General features: G+C 41.0%; 1 protein-coding gene across 1 annotated transcript in view; it reads left to right on the top strand.

Moving 5' to 3' along the window:
* Positions 1 to 24,870, top strand: part of LOC150079064 (oxysterol-binding protein-related protein 11-like) — a 218,654-nt gene that overhangs the window by 159,269 nt on the left and 34,515 nt on the right. Inside the window, exon 9 of the mRNA XM_090382937.1 lies at positions 9,433 to 9,513. Coding sequence (XP_090239063.1) covers positions 9,433 to 9,513 — 81 coding nt within the window. The remainder of the gene's footprint in view (positions 1 to 9,432; positions 9,514 to 24,870) is intronic.

Here is a 24,870-nt window from a genome sequence, read left to right as displayed (position 1 = left end):
CTGTGTCAAGAGGGAAGCATATAATTTGTCACAGAGTGCAAGGAAGCCACAGGCTTTTGCTGAACTGGCAAAATGTGGATAGGTATGTGGCCACACCTAGAGTACTGTGTACAGGTCTGGAGGCCTCATTTTAGGAAGGATGTAGAGTTGCTAGAACAAGTACAAAGAAGGGCAACAAGATTGGTGAGGGGAACAAAGAGGTGCTCTTACCAAGAAAGGCTTAAGTTCTGCAAATTGCAGTGCCTGGAGAGTAGGCACCTGCAAGGTGATCTTATTGAGGTGTATAAGGCCTTGAATGGGTTGAGCAAGCTGAATGCTGATGGGATTCTTTGACTTGCTCAGACTAAGAACCTGAGGGGGCACAGTTTGAAATTGAGGAAAGAGGGCATAAATTCAAATTGAGGAAAGACAGATGTAGGATAGACGTGCGGAAATTTGCCTTTAGCCAGCGGGTGGTTGGTTGGTGGAACAGAGTTCCATCCCTTGTCGTGGAAGTTGATAGCCTAAATAAGTTTAAGGCTCAGCTGGACAGGTATTTCGAACGAACAGAGGGGTGAAGTGGAAGTGGTTTTTTTTTTTTTTTTTTTTTTTTGGCTGATGCTGCATAAGCTTGCTTTCTTGCATAAAATGCCTATACTAATGCTAATGCTAATGTTCCATGAACTAGTCTCAAACAATCCAGGCAGTGTGGCATGGCGCATTGTCCTGCTAAAAGACGGCACCGCCAGAGGGGAAGACTGTTGTCATGAAAGGGTGTACCTGGTCAGCAATGATGTTTAGGTAGTGTAGAGTGTATTTAGTGTCAAGCGGCACCAGGGGTTACCCCCATCTTTGCGTTGCTTTCATTGTAGGTGTGTCAGTTCACTGGAAAGGCCAGAGATTTAAGTGTGTGTGGATATTGTATACGTATAGTGTTATGTACCGTTGTTCTTCTGGCCATTTAGCCGCTGGATCCCTGCTGAGGCCCAACGTTGTCCACACTCAGCCCCGTGGAGGCAGGCCAGGTATACCAGCATTATAATTATTTATAATGCTGGTATACCTGGTATAAAAAAATAAAAAATAAATAAAAATATTTTTTTTTTTTTTTTTTTTTTTGATCTTTCGTGTGGGGGTAAGAGTGCTAGGATTTGAAAAGCCGAAACTATTAGCAAACCGTAATTTGGACATTAAATTTGGACGTGTAAGGCAATTGCTTGTGTACAGATAGAGTAGGGGAGGGAGACTAAAGACTGGGGGGAGAGACAGAAATATGGAGTCAATAGGGAAGGCGACCCCAATAGGTGTCATGGGGCATGCCCATGCCCCACCAGAAGGAAAAAATGTTGCGAGGAAGGGAGGAGACAAGAGGACAGGCACCTCCCCCCTGCCAGGGAAGTGGAGTGGAAAGAGTGCCCAGCTCAGTCGCCAATTGGCGCACTGGCAGCAAATCTGCTGTTCAAGGCAGGGAAAAAGATATGGGTCCAACGAAGCAGTCGGAACCAGGGCCCTGATGTCATTCATGGGCTATGTGTCCATCCAGGTAGGTTGAGGTCAGTCACTTTTATGGATTATATACCCGACCAGGGTAGTGTCTCGTGGAGTGTCTCTTTTGCATTCCAGATGGGTCTGGTCCGTTGATCCTGTTTCCATCATCAGGGAGGGCGGTCCAGTGCCTTTTCAATCCAGTGAGCCCATCGTTTCTGTGGTGTGCATCCTATTCAAGTAGGTTGGTTGGGTCAGACAATTTGGGTTTCAGTGCTGGTGTATTTTCTCATAGTCCGGTGTTGTCGAAGTTTATTGTCTACTACAAGGCATACTGTGCCCTTAGTTCCTGATCGCAGAACAGGTTCTTCTTCTGGCAAAGAGTTCCTGTGCAAATCTGGTGAGGTTCTTATATTCTTCGCTTGTGTCCAAGAGATGATGCTCCTGGCTTCGCGGCATGTAGGTCAATCTTGTTATTAGATTTCCACGTAGGTCCTTGTAGTTTGTACATTCGTGCATGAGGTGGGTCCAGCTTTCCGGTTCGCCACATGAACAGTTGGGGTCTTGGAGGGGGCCCAGAGATGTTAGTTTCCCGTTGAAGGGGACCATGACTCGTCAATAAGTAGGTGGCATATAGGCCTGGGTGGAACCATACAGGTAGTTTCGGGAAAACTCTGTCTACATCAGATATGAAGCGTCGTGTCACCTCCCCTTTGGTTGAGTCTGTCCACCTGTTTTGCCATTCCTGTTTTATGTGTGCCAAGAGCCGAGCCTTTTCCATTTTTATATTGTTTGTGGGTTCAATCATAAAGCCCGAGTAGGTCACAGAGATTCCTTTTGATACACAGTATGCTAGTCTGCATCTGGCCACTTCGAGATCCAGTAAGAACCTGGAGTGTTTCCGTGCTCACAGTATTGCAGGCTCGGGTGGTTTTGAGCAATATTGTTCGTTGTGTCGAGTATTCTTCTGTTGGTGGTTAGTCTGGTTCTATGGTACCATATTGGTGCACCGTATGTGATGGCCGGGAGAAAAGTAGTCTTGTAGTATAGCAACATGGTTTGTTTACTCAGCCCCCAGTCCCTGTGTGAGACTCGTGCAATCAGTCCTGAGTAGTTCCTAATCTTGGTCCTGAGTTGCCTGAGATGCATTTGGAATGTGAGCTTGCTGTCAAAAATGATCTCGAGGTATTTCATTTGTTGGGCGAATTTGATTGTAGTGCGATTTATTTTAATTTTGCGGTGGCCTCCTTATGTCCAATGTTCCCTTAAGCAAGATGGAAGTCGTTTTGGCAGGCGAGATCTGTAGAAAGTTCTCCATAGAGTATACAGAGCTTGATTTGCTCTAGTCTCAAGTTGTGCCCTATTATCTGCCGTCACAGTGAGAATTAAGTCATCCGCAAATGCTTGGGTTACCACCTCCCCAAGGCTGGTGTTCAGAAAATCATCAAATGCTATATTCCACAGCAGTGGTCCGAGCACGGAACCCTGGGGGCATCCCCTGTGGATGTTCCTGCTGATCTGTTGGTATGGTACTTTCACTTCTATTTTTCGGTGTGAGAGGTAGCTTTTGATATTATTATAAAGGTTGCTTGGGACCTGTGCCATTCTGAGCCTGCCCAGGACGCTCGGCCACCAAAGTGAGTCGAACGCCCCCGCAATATCCACTGCAATAGCGAGAAAGTACTTCTGTTGGCAATCATTCACTGATATCGGTAGGTTTATCATCGCATCGACAGTCGAGTGACCTGACTTGAATCCGAATTGGTTTTTTGCCTCAAGGTTGGCAGTGGAGTAGTAGTGTTGTATCCGTCTATGAAGGAACCGTTCATATAGCTTACTTAAAACTGTTAGGAGCATTATGGGTCGATATGATTCCAGGAGTGCCGGATTTTTGCTTGGGGCTTTGAGAATTAATTTTACATTTGCTGTTCTCCACTCCATAGGGAAGTAGCCAGCCTCCAGGCAGCAATTGTGCAACCTTAAGAGTTGGGGTTCTAGGTCAGCAACCTTCTTTATGATTTCAGGTTCAAGCATATCTCTTCCAGGGCATCGTTTGGGCCTAATCTGGGCAGCCGCTTCTTGGAGTTCCTCCATTGTAAATGGTTGTTCCCTCTGTTCCGTGAGGTATTCTTCATTTTTTTTGCACAGCTTGAGTTGTTGTTCACTGGATGGCTGTGCTGGTTCCTTCAGTATTGCGTTTAGGAGGTTGTTGACTGATTCCTCCCACGTTGTTGTTAGAGTGTCTTGTGGAGTGTTGTCGTGAGGACTTCTCCCCTGGGGAGTTCGTTAGTAGTTACTATGTATAGGGCCTGACATAGCCCAGTGGTCAGGAGCGAGAGTGCATAGCACGTGTTCCTTGAGTAGACCGGGGTTCAAGCCCATGACTACGTGCTAAATACAATAAATATTTGTATTGATGATTTATTGTAAATTCTACTGACTTGGCTGTCGTGCCGGAGTATAAACAGAAAATTTATTTATTTATTTATATAACCCCCCAGGGATCCGCATTTCCAGCTGTGGAGACAAGCAACTCCCAGGATTTTCTTTTACTCTTTTGGATTTTGTCTGTGTATAGATTTCTTGCCTCCCTATAGCGTTGTCTTAAGGCCTCCACCTCAGCCTGCGGGCTCTTTGGAATTGTTTCCTTCTATTTGCGACCTCCTTCCTAAGGGTCTGCAGCTCCCGGATCCACCATGGGACCATTTCTGGGGAGGGTCTCTTCTTCTTTATGGTTGCACTGCTGGACTCTGTGATTATGTTAGTCACTGTTCTTTGCAGGATGTCTGGATCAGTTTCCTTCTCTATTTGCTTCGTCTAGCTTTGATAGCTAGACGACAGCAAATGGCTAGGTGGCTAGGTGATCCGCAAACATATCTGGTGATTGGGGTTCTGGTTAGCGTTCCTGAGATTCGGTACGTGATCACCCAGTGATCGGATGTTGTCCAGGAATTTTCGACTGTCCATCCATCGATGTGCGCGGCCATATTGCCTGTGGCTATTGTAATGTCTATGTCTGCTTCCCAAAGCAGGTTGCAGAAGGTGGGCAGATGGTGTGGCTGGTTAAGGATCACAAATGACGAGGTGGCTAGGAAGTCTTCAAGTAGCTGGCCATTGTACGTTGCTCTTCTGCCCTCCATTTTGCTGTGCCATGCAGGCGACCGACAGTCTGCCCCCACAATGATCCACTGGTTTGGTAGGATGTCAAGTAGCTGTTGCAAGTAATTTATGGCAGTTGTGATATCCTGTTCCGATCTAGAGTAGAGGGATATGATGTAGAAGGCTCCTTTGGTGTGATGACATGGGTGCAGACTGCCCAGGGTGTGCACACAGATCTTCGTTGCCGTGATGTCCGGGTTTCAGACCAGGACCGCCCAGGGAGTGTCCTCATCAGATTGGATTAATTTATATGCAAGTGGGTAGCCCCTTACTTGTTTGGAATGTGCATACGGTTCCTGAAGTAGCAGGATATCAGCGCTCTCTTGGTCGGCCACAGCCCTGGTCAGCCACAGCCCTGGCCCTCTGTGCCTTATGCTGGAATATTTTCGTCTCTGTGGTGTTGAATTTCTTAGTTATAGTCACCATATGATGTATGAGGGACAGTTGGGGTCCCTTATCGAGTGTTTGCAATCCATTTTAACCACTTGTCCTTATTTGGACAGTTTTTAAACTCTTGTCCCTGCTCTGTACAATGGCTGCAGGTGGGCTGAGTCTGAGCGCAGGTGTGGGTAGTATGTCCGAATTTACAAAACCGGAAGTATTTTGGGACCGGTACGTACTTCCTGAAGCGGTGGCTGCCCCAGTTGATAAAGACTCTGTTTTGCTGGCATATAGTCTTCCAGGCCGCTGGTGAGAGCTCTACCACCCAGTTGGTGGCGTTTCCTGCTCTAGCTTTAGTGTGAAATCTCGGAGTAACGATGGTTGATGGTGCCTTCCCTGGATGGTCTTGCTGTAGGTTTCTCATGTACAGCTCTGTTTGGATCTCAGTCGGGGTTATGTCCTTGTCCAAGTCGTATATAATTATACTAGGTCCCTTTCTTTTTGGGGTAGGGCCTCTAATCCAAGTGTGCGGATTCTTTGATTGTTTAGTATCAGGTTTGCATCCGACTTTGTCTGGGTTTCAATGATAACACCCACATTTCGGGTTTTGCGAACCGATTTGATTTTTGCCGCTCTTAGGTCTTCGGTAAGGTTGTTTACTACTACGCTCTTTACCTCTTTGCTGGTGTGGGTTTCATCTTTGGAGGTCTATCTTACGATGACTAAGTGTAGGGTTGGCAAGAGGGCCTTGCGTTTAGTGGTAGGTTCCTTAGTTGCTGTTTGGTTGGTGGGTTGCTGTGTCCTCAGCGCTTCAGCAAAAGTGGGGGCGCGCCGTTGCACTTTGTTTGCCCCACTTTCAAGATAGGCATCAAGCCTGGCAATTATTTTTTTCATTTTCCAGGTGCATTTGGTCCAAAATTGTTTCTAGTTTGGTCCACAGGAAAACTATTTCAGCTCTTAGTCCTGTAGTCACTCTGCTGCTCTGCTTCTTGAATAAGTTTTCAAGGGCATTTTGCAGGATTAGTTTCTGTTCAGGGACGGTGCCCTTGGGCAAGGTTGAATCCAGTGGTGGTTCCTCTTGTTTCTCTTCGGTAGAATCCCATTGGGAGGCATGAATCTCTTGTGATTCTCTTGTGTCGGTTTGTGAGCGGGTTTTCCTTTTAGTGGAGGGGGCTCCGGCGTGGGGATCTACCGGCTCCTCGTCATGCTCGATGACTGTAATGTCATCCTTGATGGTATGCTGCAACGAGATTTGGGTTTTATTGGTTTTTCCCTCCATGTTGGGATAATTTAGAATAATCAAAGTAGGTCCGGATTTCCGAGTCGGTAGGGTGTTGCTTCAGTAGGACTTGATTTTTGGTGCAGGAAGACACCTGCTACAAGTTCGTAGTCCAATTTGGTGAATTTCTGTGCACTAAAGAAGATTTTGCCTGTCCCCCATAAACAAGTAGGAGGGAAAACAGTTATTTGCAAAAACACTGCTAGAAAACCAGAACAACTTTCTCCTAGGGGTTTTCAGGGGCAATGAGCACGAAGATGATATTTATTTTTCCGTATTTGTGGAGTTCGTCTTCCATCATAGAATGTTTATGGAAAAGAGCTTAAGAGGGGATGAAGGGTATTGCTAGGTGGGCAGTAATCATGAAAGTGAGAAGGCAGGGCGAAAGAAACCGTCTTGATGCCAATTCACCAACTTAACAGCTTGAAGCGCAGTATAAATTCCAAGAAAGCTTACAATTAATAGGCAAAGTAAAAGTGGTTTGTTGAGAGTGTTGTCAAGGCAAAAAGCTAACAATTTCCAAAACTTGGTTGCCAGGAAACCAAGTTTTGGAAATATAGCAGACAAATAACCAAACGCTTGATTGCCAAGTTTCTTCCAACTTGTTGCCGAAGGCAGTCTCATAAGTAGAGCAGGAGCGTAAATAGGTTGGAGTTGTAAACGTCCTGCAATACAGGGGGTGACTGGCGAATTACTCCCAACACAATGCAACTGCTTGACCTTGTGATACAGTAGTGGGCAAGAGTTGGCTAGTAACCAAGGTGTTAACATCCGGGCATTGAGACAAGCAAAGGTGGCAAATATGAATACAGTACAGGCAAGAAACAAATCATGTAAAAAACAATAATTACCTAAAGTTTCATGGTATTCATCTTCACCAAGGATGCAGGATAACTCGGAAGTCACTATACGAAAATAATACTGAGACTCACTAAAAAAAAAAAAAAAAATGATACATTAAACAATGAAAACTTGAGGAGCTCAAGATTAGGCAGCAGTCACACCGACGCACCTGATGTTTAGGTAGGTGGTTGACATCAGATTGCCCAGCACATCGATGACTGGACCCAGGGTATCCCAGGAGAACATCACCCAAAGCATGACACCGCCGCCACAAACTTGTTTTCTTCCCACGATGCATCTAGGCACCATAACTTCCTCGGGTAAACAATGCACACGTACCCGGCCATCCACATGGTGCAACAGGAAACGTGATTCATCAGACCAGACGACCTTCTTCCGATCACTCAAGGTCCAGTTTCGATGCTCGCATGCCCATTGTAGTTGCTGTCGCCTCAGAGTGGCCTGTGGCTGCGCAGCCTCATTTTCAGCAGGGTGCAATGTACTGTGTGTTGTGACACATTACTCCCGTCACCAGCATTTCAATTACTGGCGAGTTGCACCACAGTTGCCCTTCTGTTGCCACGTACCATCCGGGAAAACCTTCTCTCACCTCGAGCATCAGGGAGTCGTGGTCATCCAATACCTTGCAGGTGGTTCATGGGTTCCCCCTCCTCGGACCACTTTTGGTAGTGAACCACATCAGTGGTTCACGGTCTAGCCACGCCATTTCAGATATGCTCTGACCCAGTCACCTGGCCATTACAATTTGGCCTTTGTCAAACTCTCTTAAGTCCACTGCCTTTCCCATTTGAAGAACAAGAGTGACACTGATTAACAGAGCTCAGTATCAGATGTTTTTTATACCATGTCCCAACCTGCGCACGTGCCATAGTTCACCTACAGTTACCTTGATTTGCATAACAATTCGCTAGTCATAATGTTTGGCTATGGAATATACTGTATATTAACCAGATGTATGGTAACTAACATTATGCTTTCAGTAAAACTTTTGATAATGTTGGTGCTCGTGTGAATGAACTATACAAATGTAGAGGAGAAGTATAAATTGGAGAATGCGGCATTAAGAGCAAGTTATTACTCTAGGTAATAACTTGCTCTTAATGCCTCTTGCTCTTAAAAGGGATGATTGAATTGCAAAAGACAGAGAGTGGTTATTAATGTCCATCAGAGTTGGACACATTACTACTATTAATATTTATTAACAGCATTGATATAGGGCACATTAAGACAATGTATAAGTTGCACTGATGATACAAAAGTAAAGGTGGCTGGATGGCTAATGAAAGTAACAAGTGTATGCTATTTCACAAAACCTGGAAAAACTAGGCAGTGAGCTGAAAAGAGCAGTCGAGATTTAACACTGATAAGTATCAGGTGGGTGGTAGTAGTAATTCCAGAATTACATACTATTTGGAGGTACCAAAATCATGATAAAGACCTAGGAATGATTGTACAGTTTTACATCTTCTCTGTTCAGTGCTGAGAGGCTTCTTGGACAAAGAGGCAGTGGTCAGGCTGCATCTTGAGTACTTCATGGGATATCCGACTGAAGCATTTAAGGCTTTAAATAGGGTGAGTAAACTAAATGCTGATGATCATTACCCTTTTTTGGATGACATACATGATAAGGGGACATCAGTTTAAATCGTAAAAGGGTGGATGCAGGCAGATGTACAGAAATTTGCTTTCAGGCCAACAGTCAAACTATCAACAGTTGCAGCAATCTATATAATAATCATTAATCACTATCAACAGTTGCAGAAATCTGTACAATACTCATTAATCAAGTTCACTAATACTCATTAATCAAGACTTTTTCACTGTGACAAGACTTAGTCACTGATGATAGTCCACACAATCATACTGAAACTTAAGTTTCATTATGACAATGTAACTTAAGTTTCAGTTAAGTTTTTCCAAAATAAACTATTTCTGAGAAGAGTACTTTTATTCATTACTTATTTCTTTGGTTCATGCATGCCAATGAACAACTATGATAGAAGATGTGTTTGTCATTCATTTCCTTATTTGTTGGAATATCATCTAATTCAAAAATAAGTTAAGTTATGTTATATTGGTAAATGTGTTTTAAACATTTGATTTCCCAATACCAATTTTGAAAGATAATTGGAAATAATATCAACATTTTTGCATTATATAACGTACCCTACATTGCATTAATAAATGAAATATTTATAATGTAAATAATTATAGCTTCTAAAAAATTATATATTTTTAAAATTCATAGCTTTGTATAAAGGTTATTGCTGTATTGTACCTTACAGGACATGCTTTTGCTCAAAGCTACATCCCATTCCACTTTACAGTGCCTAGATCAGTGCTATACTATTCTTCAGCAACAGCAGGTATAATTTTATGGAGTTTGATATGCAAAGTTGAATTATTTCTGAGATAATGGTTTTGTTACTTTACTGTTATTGATATAACAAAACTTTAAAATAATTACAAGACACCTTTTTTTTCCAGAACTCCCAAATATAATTGGAAATGAAACTGCACATACTGTTAAACCCACCCCATCAGCAGGCAAATGGCATCACCATACCTGCCAACTCTTCCGATTTAGTCGGAGGTTTCTGATAATTGGGTGTGTCTTCTGGTTTTCTGATAAGTTTTCTTCCCATTTTTAGTCAAGTTTGTGCACATTTTTTTTTTTTTTTTGCAGGCTCACCAAAATTAACGATTAGGTTTCTCTGCTCATGTTTAGCTGATGTTAAGTATAGTGGCTAAATGCCAGTAAAATTATGTATTCACAATGAAAAAATAATATATCTGGCCTTTGTATACTATATATTTCTACAGGTATATTTACGTATTTTATTTTTATTAAATGTTTAATTTTTAATATCGTAACGACAATACTTTGTTGTTTTTTCCGAGTAACATTAATGACTCAGGTCAAGTTTAGCATGTCATCTTTGTTACTGATTATTGGGTAGTACATAGCAATGTTGTGTATCATAATTGATTGTTGTTAAAAGAGGATTAGGTTAAATATATAATTGTTTCTTTTTTTTTTTTTTTTTTTAAAGAGAATTTGTTTATGCAATTGTATTAGATTGTTTTGAATTTGTTTAATAATGTGACTACATTATGATAGTAGATTTGCACAAATTGACATAGTCATCTTCAACCAGGTCGTGGAATGTTCAGCTTTGCATTAGCAAATACAATGCTGGCTATTACAAAATCACAAAAAAATATATAAAAATAATAAAAAATAAATAAACAAGACAAACATAATTTATTGCATATCACAATAATATGCATAATTTACCCACATGCATTAGTTAGTTACCATTAATTTAGAAGGAAAGCCATATGGTCAGTGCTGGAGCATAGCTCCTGAGCATGCCAACTAAGGCTGCACTTCCATTAAAAGTTTTCTGTTTTTAGTCTTCTAAAAAGGGGCAGGTATTTTCAACTCCCAAAAAAAATCTTTCTAGGTAATTAGTTTCCAGACTTGCATAAGATTTCAGCAACAGTTTTTAAATTTTGGAGACTAGATACTCCACCAGACAGAACCTACTGAAACTCTCTAGGAAGTACCTGGATCAGCCAGTGTATAATTCTCACTGTCTGTATTTTGCTAGTTAGCACCTGGAAGGAGACTAAGTAGTGTATATGTAGTAGGCAATTTTGAAGCCACACTATGTCAAGGAGATGAGTATATTCATATTCTTACTGTGTGTTTTCCATGTCCAAAACTGTTACTTCATACATTCGGGGAACATGGTATGTAAAAAGGATAGGTGGAACAGGACTAGGGTATGTCTTCCAGGGGCAAAGGTTGATGACGTTGTAGAGCGGATATCATTCTTTAAGGGCACAAAAGGTGATATTAATGCACACGTTGGCACTAATGATATTAAGAGTAGGAGACTGGCGGAATTACTTAACAAGTACAGGTCACTGTTGAAAGAAAGCCGTGAATTAGGGTTGAATTTAAAAGTGTCTGCAATTCTGCCCAGACATGATAGGAGGGAGGATATGATGAGAGCCTTGTCGATCAATTCGGCCCTGGAAAGATTTTGCAAGGCTCAAGGGGTAGAATTTTTTTCAGCCTGGTCTGTACTTGTTAACAGAAGAGACTGCTTCTACAGGGATGGGATACACTTAAATAGAAAGGGTACAAGAATATTTGCTGATGCTATCGAGGCAGTGTTAGGTGGGTCGGAAAACTGCTAGCTTGGGGGGATACAAGGACTAATAGATTAATAGTAGCCACTGGCAGAGGTGAAAGTGATTCTTGCACTGCTTTTATTGGAATGAGCAGCAGCCTGGAAAACGAGATGCCAGGTATTTCAGACACTGCTGGGAGTCATTGCGGTACAAGTAAACACATGGGTCGTGTTAGAGTAGCTAAGAATAGGAACAGGTGCATGTATACTTGCATGTACACCAATGCTAGGAGTTTCGTAAAAAAATTTGATGAATTTGAGGTATTGCTCAAAGCATGAAAGGCGGATATTCTTGGGATATCAGAGACGTGGTGTCACACAGATATAAGGAATGCAGAACTGGAATTTGGGGAGTACAATGTGTACAGAAAGGATAGGAAGGGAGGAGGGGTTATGCTGTTAGTTAAGAAACACATAAAATCTAAAGAAGTGCATCCAATTGATATTGGTAGACAATTCAGTGTTGAGTCTGTTTGGTATGAAATAAGCATTGGGAGATCCAAATTGAGAGTAGGAGTGTGCTATAGGCCTAATGACTCTGATGAGTATAATAAGAAACTGTACAGGGAAATAGAATGGGCCAGTAAATCAGAGAGTCTTATAATGGGGGATTTTAATTTCCCAGATATTGACTGGAATTTGTGGGTTGGTCACTCACACACAAGCAAGGCTTTTGTGGATTTATTGGATGATTGTTTTCTACATCAGCATGTTTGGGAAGCAACTAGAGGGAGTAATACTCTTGATATGATTATTAGTAGTGAATCTTGATGCTTTAAGAATCTGCAGATAAAGGAACCACTAGGTGGCAGTGATGGCAGTGTGCTGAAATGGGATTTACTCAAAGAGGTAACTACCATCAGGGGTAAGGGGAAGGGATTTTGCTTTTGTAAAGGCGACTATGATGGTATTTAAATTCTATATGGTGGGATCAACTGATGATGTTACGAACAGCAAATTCAAAATGGTAAACATTCAAAGAATTTATCTTGGAAGTCTAGGCGTTACATACCAACTAAGAAATATTCAAGGTTTAGGTCTAAATGGATTTCAGATGAACTAATGAGACATATGGGAAAGAAGAAAAATGCAGGTGATACAAATAAATTAATGGGTGACATGGAAGCCTATGATAGATATAAGCTGGTCTGTAACCAAATCACAAAGGAGATTAGGCAGACAAAGGCAGATTATGAGAAATCATTGGCAAAGGATGCAAAGAAAAACAGAAAAGAGTTCTTTACCTATGTAAACTCTAGAAGGAAAGGGATGAATCAAATTAGTCCACTGGATATTGACGGTTCAACTGTTGATAATCCTGCTCAGGTGGCTAAAAAACTAAACAAGTATTTTGCATCTACATTCACACATGAGGAGCTATTCAGGAAGGAGAATGCCAGAGGAGAAGTAAACTCTGGCAGTGAGCCTAAATGATTTTGTAATAACTGAGAGGAAAATGGAGGAGAAATTGTTGAGGATAAACAAAAAAAAGGCACCCGGGGTGGATGGGATCTATCCAGTTATATTAAAGGAGGCAGCAAAGGAAGTAAGCAAACCCTTAGGCATAATTATGAGAGCTTCTTTGGACTCAGGGAAGGTACCCATAGACTGGAAATGTACAAATGTGACCGCAATTCACAAAGTAGGATCAAAGGCTGACACAAGTAATTATAGACCTGTGAGTTTAACTTTTGTTCCAGGAAAATTCATGGAGGCACTGGTTAAAGAAGCACTGCAGAATCATATAGACAAGACTTCAGTTATAGCTCGGACACAGCATGGTTTTGTTAAGGGAAAGACTTGCCTGACCAATTTCTTTGGATACTATGATGCAGTCACAAAAGAACTGGATACAGGGAATAACTTTTATATTATATACTTGGATCTTAGAAAGGCTTTTGATACTGTTGCACATGGAAGACTGCTGCACAAAGTGAAGCAGTGTGGCATTGGAGACAAATTGCTGCTGTGAATAATGGGATGGTTGAGGGGGAGAAGACAGAGAGTGGTAATCAATGGACACTGCTCCTTATGGACTAATGTTATTAGTGTAGTCCCTCAGAGTTCAGTGTTGGGTTCATTGTTGTTTTCTGTATTTATAAATTATATTGATGATGGTTGATGGTATATCAAGCTTAATGTCCAAGTTGGCAGACAAAACAAAGGTTGGCAGGGTTGTTAAGGACACTACTAACAGTATGCTGCTGCTGCAACAGGAACTGGGAAGGTTGAGTAGATGGGCTGAGAGGTGGCAAATGAAGTTTAAAATTCACAAATATAAAGTACTACATATGGGAAACAGCAACCCCAGAGTAACATATCAACTCTGTGGTACTAAAGTGACAATGGTAGAGAATGAAAAGGAGCTGAGGGTAATTGTGCAGGCAGATATGAAATTCTCTGAGCAGTGCAGACGGGCTGCAAGAGTAACTCATGGTGTCTTAGTTTGCATTAACATTAGTTAGCATTAGTTGAGGCATATGATGCAAGAAAGAAAACTTATGCATCATCTTCCAAAAAAAAAAAAAAAACACTCCCATTTCACCCCTCTGTTAAGCTGAGCCTTAAATTTATTTATGGTATCAACTTCTATAACAAGGGATGGAAGTCTGTTCCACCAACCAACTACCTGCTGGCTAAAGGAAAATTTCTGCACATCTATCCTACATCTGTCTTTCCTCAATTTGAATTTATGCCCTCCCAGGGGATTATTTTGAGACAGAAGAAGAATCCCATTGGAAGATGGAAGAATCCCATGCCGATGGGATTCTTGCTCAAACCATTCAAGGCTTTATACACCTCTATCAGATCACCTTGTCGGTGATCTGATAGAGGTGTCTCCAGACACTGTAATTTGCAAAACTTAAGCATTTTTTCATAAAAACAACCCTTTATTCCATTCACTAATCTTGTTGCCCTTCTCTGGATTCTTTCCAGCAGCTCTACATCCTTCTTCAAATGAGGCCTCCAGACCTGTATACAGTACTCAAGGTGTGGCCTAACCATTGCCTTATACAAGGGAATAATCACCTCCTTATCCCTGCTAGAAAAATTCCTGTATATCATTGATAAGACACCATGAGCTACTCTTGCAGCCCATCTGCACCGCTCAGAGAACTTCATATCTACCTGCACAATTACCTCCAGGTCCTTTTCATTTTCTACCACTGTCACTTTAGTACCACAGAGTTGATACGTTACTCTGCGGTTGCTGTTTTCCATATGTAGTACTTTACATTTGTCAATGTTAAACTTCATTTGTCACCTCTCAGCCCATCTGCTCAACCTTTCCAGATCCTGTTGCATTAGCATAGCATCAGTAGTGTCCTCAACAAACCTGCCAACCTTTGTATAGTCTGCAAAATTGGACAGTAAGCTTGATATACCATCATCAATATTATTTATAAATACAAAAATCAATAATGGACCCAACGCTGAACCCTGAGGGACTCCACTAATAACATAAGTCCACGATGAGCAGTGTCCATTGATTACCACTCTCTGTCTACTCCCACTCAACCATCCCTTTATCCATAGCAGCAATTTGCCTCCAATGCCATACTTGTTCAATTTGTGCAGCAGTCTTCAATGTGCAACAGTATCAACAGCCTTTCTAAAATCCAAATATATGATATCAAAATTATTCCCTGCATCCAGTTGCTTTGTGAGCACATCATAGTATCCAATTAAATTGGTCAGGCAAGTCTTTCCCTTAACAAAACCATGCTATGTCCGAGCTATAACTGAAGTCTTGTGTAGATGATCCTGCAGTGCTTCTTTAACCAGTGCCTCCATTAATTTATCTGGAACAGAAGTTAAACTCACAGGTCTATAATTACTTGTGTCAGACTTTGATCCTCCTTTGTGAATTGGAGTTACATTTGCACATCTCCAGTCTATGGATACCTCCCCTGAGTCCAAGGAAGCTCTCATAATTATGGCTAAGTGTTTGCTTACTTATTTTGCTGCCTCCTTTAATATAACTGGATAGATCCCATCCACCCCAGGTGCCTTTCCTGTGTTTATCTTGAACAATTTCTCCTCCACTTTACTCTCAGTTATAATAAGATTATTTAGCTTAATGCCAGAATTGAATACACATCTGGCATTCCCCTCGCTAAATAACTCCTCACGTATAAAAGTCGATGCAAAATATTCATTTGGTTTGTTAGCTACCTGAGCAGGAGCATCAAAAGTTGAACCATCGATATCAAGTCTACCAATCTGATTCATCCCGTTCCTTCTAGAGTTTACATAAGAAAAGAACTCTTAGCTGTTTTTCTTTGCATCCTTTGCCAATGATTTCTCATAATCTGCCTTTGCCTGCCTAACCTCCTTTGTGAATTGGTTACAGACCAGCTTATATCTATCATAGGCTTCTGTGTCTCGTGTTAATTTATATGTATCCCATGCATTTTTCTTCTCTGCAATGTTACAGACCAGCTTATACCTATCATAGGCTTCTGTGTCTCATGTTAATTTATATGTATCCCATGCATTTTTCTTCGCTGCAATAGCCTAAACAAATTTAAGGCTTGGCTGGACAGGTATTTCGAACGAACGGAGGGGTGAAATGGGAGTTGTGGTTTTTTTTTTTTTTTTGGCTGATGCTGAATAAGCTTGCTTTCTTGCATCATATGTTTCTGCTAATGCTAATGTGTCTCATTAGTTCATCTGACATCCATTTAGGCCTAATCCTTGAACAATATTTCTTAGTTGGTATGTAAAGCCTAGTAGTTTCCAAGATAAATTCTTCGAATGCTTCCCATTTTGGATTTGCTGTTTGTAATATAATCAGTTGGTCCCACCATATAGAATTTAAATACTGTCTCAGACCATCTTAGTCGCCTTTACGAAAGTAATAACCCTTCCCTTTACCTCTGATGGTAGTTACCTCCTTGAGTAAATCCCACTTCAACACACTGTGATCACTGCCACCTAGCTGTTGCTTTATCTGCAGGTTCTTAATGCATGAAGAATCACCTGATGATCAAATCAAGAGTATTACTCCCTCTAGTTGCCTCCCGAACATGCTGATGTAGAAAACAATCATCCAATAAATCCACAAAAGTCTTGCTAGTGTGTGAGTGACCAACCCACAAATTCCGGTCAATATCTTGGAAATTAAAATCCCCCATTATAAGACTCTCTAATTTACTGGCCCACTCTATTTTCCTGTACAGTTTCTTATTATACTTATCAGAGTCATTAGGCCTATAGCACACGCCTACTCTCAATTTTGATCTCCCAATGCTCATGTCACACCAAACTGATTCGAACTGCACTGTCCAGCGATGTCGACTGGCTTCACCTCCTGGATTTTATGTGTTTCTTAACTAATAGCATAACCCCTCCTCCCTTGTTGTCCTGTCTATCCTTTCTGTAGACGTTGTATTCCCCAAATTCCTATTCTGCATTCCTTATATCTGTGTGACACCACGTATCTGATATCCCAGCAATATCCGCCTTTGATGCTTTGAGCAGTACCTCAAATTCTTCAAATTTATTTACCAAACTCCTAGCATTGGTGTACATGCAAGTATACTTGCACCTGTTCTTATTCTTAACTACCCTAATACAACCCATGTGTTTACTTGTGCCGCAATGACTCCCAGCAGTCTCTGAAATATCCTGCATCTTATTTTCCAGGCTTCTGCTCATTCTAATAGAAGCAGTGCAAGAATCACTTTCACCTCTGCCAGTGGCTACTGTTAATCTATTAGTCCTTGATCCCCCCAAGCTAGCAGTTTTCCTACCCACCTAACACTATTCACTGTATGATTCCGTTTTGCTTCAAAGGTAGTATATACTTCAGCATATACTGTACATACATACTGTATATGCTGAATATCATGTATGCTGTATATCAGCATACATGATATTCAGCATATAGTATCTGCAAACGTGGACATTAAGCCTGATATACTATCAACAATATTATTTATAAATGGAGAAAACAACAAATGGACCCAACACTGAACTCTGAGGGACTCCACTAATAACATTAGTGTACGAAGACCAGTGTCCATTGATTACCACTCTCTGTCTACTCCCACTCAACCATCCCTTTATCTATAGCAGCAATTTGCCTCCAATGTCACACTGCTGCAATTTGTGCAGCAGTCTTCCATGTGCAACAGTATCAAAAGCCTTTCTAAGATCTTTCGAATATATGATATTAAAATTATTCTCTGCATCCAGTTGCTTTGTGACCACATCATAGTATCCAATGAAATTGGTCAGACAAGACTTCCCCTTAACAAACCTTATAACTGAAGCTATAACTGAAGTTTTGTCTAGATGATCCTGCAGTGCCTCTTTAACCAATGCCTCCATTAATTTGCCTGGAACAGAAGTTAAACTAACAGGTCTATAATTACGTGTGTCGCCCTTTGATTCTCCTTTGTGATTTGGGATCACATTTGCACATCTCCAGTCCATGGGTATCTCCCCTGATTCCAAGGAAGCTCTCATAATTATAGCTAAGGGTTTGCTTACTTCCTTTGCTGCCTCCTTTAATATAACTGGATAGATCCCATCTACCCCAGGTGCCTTTCTTATATTTATCTTCAACAATTTCTCCTCCACTATCCTCTCAGTTATTACAAAATGATCTAGCTCACTGCCAGAGTTTAGTTCATCTCTGGCATTCCCCTCCGTGAATAACTCCTCATGTGTGAATGTGGATGCAAAATACTCATTTAGTTTGTTAGCTACCTGAGCAGGATCATCAACAGTTTTTGAACCATTGATATCCAGTGGACCAATCTGATTCATCCCCTTTCTGCTAGAGTTTACATGGGTAAAGAGCTCTTTGCTGTTTTTCTTTGTATGCCATGCCAAAGATTTCTCATAATCTGCTTTTGATTGCCTAACCTCCTTTGTGACTTGGTTACAGACCAGCTTATATCTATTGTTGGCTTCCGTGTCATCCATTAATTTTTATGTATCTCATGTATTTTTCTTCTCTGCCACATGTCTCATTAGTTCATCTGACATCCTTTGAGGTAGTGCCTTCCAATTAAGGCTTATCAGCTATTTCCTTTCGCAGTTTTTCATGATAAGCGGAAATTGTTGCACTATCTGCACTAAGCTTCTCACCCTTGACTGACGACTGTCGAATAAGATGGCGAAACTTAAATTTCTCCAACCATCTGATGCTAGCCTTGAATGAGCGATCTCCTCTTAGTTTTTTATTGATTTCAATAGCTTTTTAGATTATTATAGATCCTGACAATGGAATTTCTTGGCTACGATTTTGTACAAACCATTCAAACATTGCAGTATCCAATTGTTCATTTTTAGCAAACTTCATTGTTTTACAACTTTTAACATTACTCTCAGTGATTTCCATTTTTGACATGTAGTTTTCAAAATGTCTGCATCATGCTTTATATCATTTACAGTTGTTCTTCCTATAATGCCATACATGTAGCACTTTCACCGTTTCTTAGACGATTGATTATTTCAATTTTTTGTGATAATCTCAATTCTACTCTCTTACATTTCTCTGTCATTTCAATGGGTTTACTAAATAAATATTATTAAAACATGAAACAAGAGGTTAAAATACAACCTTATACAGTGAGTTGTAAGCAAATACTGAGTGACACATGGCACCGATATCACAGTGCATTACGATGTAGTGAGGTTAAGTGACGGTTAACACAGCCTGACGGTAAATAGGGTGACGGATAATTGAAGTTCTGCTATATTTCTTTATGGTAGGATTAAAGTCAGAATGAATTCAATAAAGAAACTGTCATAAGGCTTTTCAAATAAATTAGCATGTGGGAGCACACATGCATTTTTCCTTCATACATCAGCAGACTTAAAAGTAATGAGTGTCATGGCTGCTAGAACTGCCTATCTTTGTAATGCATACTATTTGCATGTTTTTCAACTGGAGTCACAAGTGCCCACATTACTTATTGTTTTATATATGATAACTAGAATATTGAAATTGTCTCATTAAACGTTGTATAGACCATACATGTTCATTTAACAAATTATTTCATAACAGCATTTACAAATTATTTAATATGTATTTAAAAAATATTGTATGCAAATGAAAAAAATGACTTAATTAAGAAAAAAATATCTATGAATATGCAAAGAAAGAAAGAAAGAATCACATTTAACCCTTGCTTAAGGGGTGCGAAAACTGAGTCAGTTCTGATGATCAGTCATTGAATCATTACTTTGCATTGAACTTTATAGAAGAAAGACAAGGAAGAGAAACGATGATAATGAAGTTCAGTAGTATGATATTAGCAACATTAAAATTACAAAAGTTTGTTTATAAGAAAACTTTCAGACCTAAAGGAAAATAAGGCTCCTGGAATTAATGACATATACAGTAATTTGAGGGAAGTGACAAGAGAGGCATCATCCATTTTCAATCCACTGCAGGATGAAGACCTCTCCAGCAACTTTCCAGTTCCTTCTGTTTTGTGCAATGGCCATCCATTTACTACCCAAAAACTCATGAATTTCATCTGTCCATCTCCGTTGTTGTCTTCCATGTTTTCTCTTAGCTCCTCTTGGGTACCATTCTATTATTTTCTTAGACCATCTGTGATCATGTCTTCTAGCTATGTGTTCTGCCCAAGACCATTTTAGTTCTTTAGTTTTGATAAGAATGTCCTTTACTTGAGTTTGCTGCCTAACCAATGTGTTTCTCTTCTTATGTAACAGTCTGATTCCCGATATAATTCATTCCATTCTTCACTATGTAGTTAGCATTAGCATTAGTAGAGGCATTTGATGCAAGAAAGCAACCTTATGTAGCATAAGCCAAAAAAAATAAAATAAAATAAATAAATAAATAAAAAGTAACCACTTCCACTTCACCCCTCTATTCGTTCGAAAAACCTGTCCAGCTGAGCCTTAAACTTATTTAGGCTATCAACTTCCACGACAAGGGATGGAAGTCTGTTCCACCAACCAACCACCCGATGGCTAAAGGCAAATTTCCTCACGTCTTTCCTACATCTGTCTTTCCTCAATTTGAATTTATGCCCTCTCAGGTGATTATTCTGAGCAAGAGGAAGAATCCCATCAGCATTGAGCATGCTCAAACCATTCAAGGCTTTATACACCTCTATCAGATCACCTCGCTGGTGCCTAGTCTCCAGACACTGTAATTTGCAAAACTTAAGCCTTTCTTCATAAGAGCACCCCTTTGTTCCATTCACTAATCTTGTTGCCCTTCTCTGTACTCGTTCCAGCAGCTCTACATCCCTTGAAATGAGTCCTCCAGACCTGTATACAGTACTCTAGGTGTGGCCTGACCATTGCCTTATACAAGGGAATAATCACCTCCTTATCCCTGCTAGAACAATTCCTATATATCATTGACAATACACCATGAGCTATTCTTGCAGCCCGTCTGCACTGCTCAGAGAACTTCATATCTGCCTGCACAACCACCCCCAGGTCCCTTTCATTCTCTACCACTATCAGTGCAGTACCACAGAGTTGATACGTTGCTCTGGGGTTGCTGTTTCCCATATGTAGTACTTTACATTTGTCAATGTTAAACTTCATTTGCCACCTCTCAGCCCATCTGCTCAACCTTTCCAGATCCTGTTGCAGTAGCATAGTGTCAGTAGTGTCCTTGACAACCCTGCCAACTTTTGTATCCTCTGCAAACTTGGACATTAAGCTTGATATACCATCATCAATATCATTTATAAATACAGAAAACAATAATGGACCCAATATGGAACCCTGAGGGAATCCACTAATAACATTAGTCCACGATGAGCAGTGTCCATTGATTACAGTAGAGTAGGAGACATTAAGAGTAGGAGACCGGCGGAATTACTTGACAAGTACAGGTCACTGATGAAAAAAAGCCGTGAATTAGGGTTGAAATTGAAAGTGTCTGCAATTCTGCCCAGACACGATAGGAGGGAGTATATGATGAGAGCCCTGTCAATCAATTCGGCCCTGGAAAGATTGTGCAGGGCTCAAGGGGTAGAATTTTTTTCAGCCTGGTCTGTACTTGTTAACAGGAGAGACTGCTTCTACAGGGATGGGATACACTTAAATAGAAAGGGTGCAAGAATGTTTGCTGATGCTATCGAGGCAATGTTAGGTGGGTCGGAAAACTGCTAGATTGGGGGGATACAAGGACTAATAGATTAACAGTAGCCACTGGCAGAGGTGAAAGTGATTCTTGCACTGCTTCTATTGGAATGAGCCGCAGCCTGGAAAACAAGATGCAGGATATTTCAGAGACTGCTGGGAATCATTGGGGTACAAGTAAACACATGGGTTGTGTTAGGGTAGCTAAGAAAAAGAACAGGTGCATGTATACTTGTGTGTACACCAATGCTAGGAGTTTAGTAAATAAATTTGATGAATTTGAGGTATTGCTCAAAACATCAAAGGCAGATATTGTGGGGATTTCAGAGACGTGGTGTCACACAGATATAAGAAATGCAGAACTGGAATTTGGGGAGTACAATGTCTACAGAAAGGATAGACAGGATAGGAAGGGAGGAGGAGTTATGCTATTAGTTAAAAAACACATAAAATCCAAGGAAGTGAAGCCAGTCGACATCGCTGGACAGTGCAGTGTCGAGTCAGTTTGGTGTGACATAAGCATTGGGAGATCAAAATTGAGAGTAGGAGTGTGCTATAGGCCTAATGACTCTGATGAGTATAATAAGAAACTGTTCGGAGAAATAGAGTGGGCCAGTAAATCAGAGAGTCTTATAATGGGGGATTTTAATTTCCCAGATATTGACTGGAATTTGGGGGCTGGTCACTCACACAGTAGCAAGGCTTTTGTGGATTTATTGGATGATTGTTTTCTACATCAGCATGTTCGGGAGGCAACTAGAGGGAGTAATACTCTTGATTTGATTATCAGTAGTGATTCTTCATGCATTAAGAATCTGCAGATAAATGAACCACTTGGTGGCAGTGATCACAGTGTGCTGAAGTGGGAGTTACTCAAAGAGGTAACTACCATTAGGGGTAAAGGGAAGGGGTATTGCTTTCGTAAAGGCGACTACAATGGACTGAGACAGTATTTAAATTCTATACAGTGGGATCAACTGATGATATTGCCAACAGCAAATTCAAAATGGGAAGCATTCAAAGAACTTATCGTGGAAGCTACTAGGCTTTACATACCAACTAAGAAATATTGTTCAAGGTTTAGGCCTAAATGGTTGTCAGATGAACTAATGAGGCATATGGCAGAGAAGAAAAATGCATGGGATACATACAAATTAACACGTGACACGGACGCCTATGATAGATACAAGTTGATCTGTAACCAAGTTACAAAGGAGGTTAGGCAGGCGAAGGCAGATTACGAGAGATCCTTGGCAAGGGATGCGAAGAAAAACAGCAAAGAGTTCTTTACTTATGTAAACTCTAGAAGGAAGGGGATGAATCAGATTGGTCCACTTGAGATCGATGGGTCAACTGTTGATGACCCTGCTCGGGTAGCTAACAAACTAAATGAATATTTTGCATCGACATTCACACATGAGGAGTTATTCAGCGAAGGGAATGCCAGAGGTGAATTCAACTCTGGCAGTAAGCTAGAGAATCTTGTAATAACTGAGAGTAAAGTGGAGGAGAAATTGTTGAAGATAAACACAAGAAAAGCACCTGGGGTGGATGGGATCTATCCAGTTATATTAAAGGAGGTAAGCAAAGGAGGTAAGCAAACCCTTAGCCATAATTATGAGAGCTTCCTTGGACTCAGGGGAGGTACCCATTGACTGGAGATGTGCAAATGTGACCCCAATTCACAAAGGGGGATCAAAGGCTGACACAAGTAATTATAGACCTGTGAGTTTAACTTCTGTTCCCGGAAAATTAATGGAGGCACTGGTGAAAGAAGCACTGCAGGATCATCTAGACAAGACTTCAGTTATAGCTAGGACACAGCATGGTTTTGTTAAGGGGAAGTCTTGCCTGACCAATTTGATTGGATACTATGATGCAGTCACAAAAGAACTGGATGCAGGGAATAACTTTGATATTATATACTTGGATCTTAGAAAGGCTTTTGATACTGTTGCACATGGAAGACTGCTGCACAAATTGGAGCAGTGTGGCATTGGAGGCAAGTTGCTGCTATGGATAAAGGGGTGGTTGAGGGGGAGAAGACAGAGAGTGGTAATCAATGGACACTGCTCATCGTGGACTAATGTTATTAGTGGAGTCCCTCAGGGTTCAGTATTGGGGCCTTTATTGTTTTCTGTATTTATAAATGATATTGATGATGGTATATCAGGCTTAATGTCCAAGTTTGCAGACGATACGAAGGTTGGCAGGGTTGTCAAGGACACTACTGACACTATGCTGCTGCAACAGGATTTGGAAAGGTTGAGCAGATGGGATTCGAGGTGGCAAATGAAGTTTAACATTGACAAATGTAAAGTACTACATATGGGAAACAGCAACCCCAGAGCAACGTATCAACTCTGTGGTACTACACTGACAGTGGTAGAGAATGAAAGGGACCTGGGGGTGGTGTTTCAGGCAGATATGAAGTTCTCTGAGCAGTGCAGACGAGCTGCAAGAGTAGCTCATGGTGTATTGTCAATGATATATAGGAATTTTTCTAGCAGGGATAAGGAGGTGATTATTCCCTTGTATAAGGCAATGGTCAGGCCACACCTAGAGTACTGTATACAGGCCTGGAGCCTCATTTCAGGAAGGATGTAGAGCTGCTGGAACGAGTACAGAGAAGGGCAACTAGATTGGTGAATGGGACAAAGGGGTTTTCTTACGAAGAAAGGCTTAAGTTTTGCAAATTACAGTGTCTGGAAACTAGGCACCAGCGGGGTGATCTGATAGAGGTGTACAAAGCCTTGAATGGTTTGAGCATGCTCAATGCTGATGGGATTCTTCCTCTAGCTCAGAAAAATCACCTGAGAGGGCATAAATTCAAATTGAGGAAAGACAGATGTAGGATAGATGTGCGGAAATTTGCCTTTAGCCAGCGGGTGGTTGGTGGGTGGAACAGACTTCCATCCCTTGTCGTGGAAGTTGATAGCCTAAATAAGTTTAAGGCTCAGCTGGACAGGTATTTCGAACGAACAGAGGGGTGAAGTGGAAGTGGTTATTTTTATTTATTTGTTACTTTTTTTTTTTTTTTTTTTTTTTGGCTGATGCTGCATAAGCTTGCTTTCTTGCATCAAATGCCTCTACTAATGCTAATGCTAATTACCACTCTCTGTCTTCTCCCCCTCAACCACCCCTTTATCCAAAGCAGAAATTTGCCTCCAATGCCACACTGCTCCAATTTGTGCAGCAGTCTTCCATGTGCAACAGTATCAAAAGCCTTTCTAGGATCCAAGTATATAATATCAAAGTTATTCCCTGCATCCAGTTCTTTTGTGACTGCTTCATAGTATTCAATCAAATTGGTCAGGCAAGACTTCCCCTTAACAAAACCATGCTGTGTCCAAGCTATAACTGAAGTCTTGTCTAGATGATCCTGCAGTGCTTCTTTAACCAGTGCCTCGATTAATTTTCCGTTACCAG

This window comes from Mastigoproctus giganteus, chromosome 10, assembly GCF_048544385.1.
Source record: "Mastigoproctus giganteus isolate SK-2022 chromosome 10, ASM4854438v1, whole genome shotgun sequence".
NCBI lineage: Eukaryota > Metazoa > Arthropoda > Arachnida > Uropygi > Thelyphonidae > Mastigoproctus > Mastigoproctus giganteus.
This window is presented reverse-complemented; position numbering and strand designations above follow the sequence as displayed.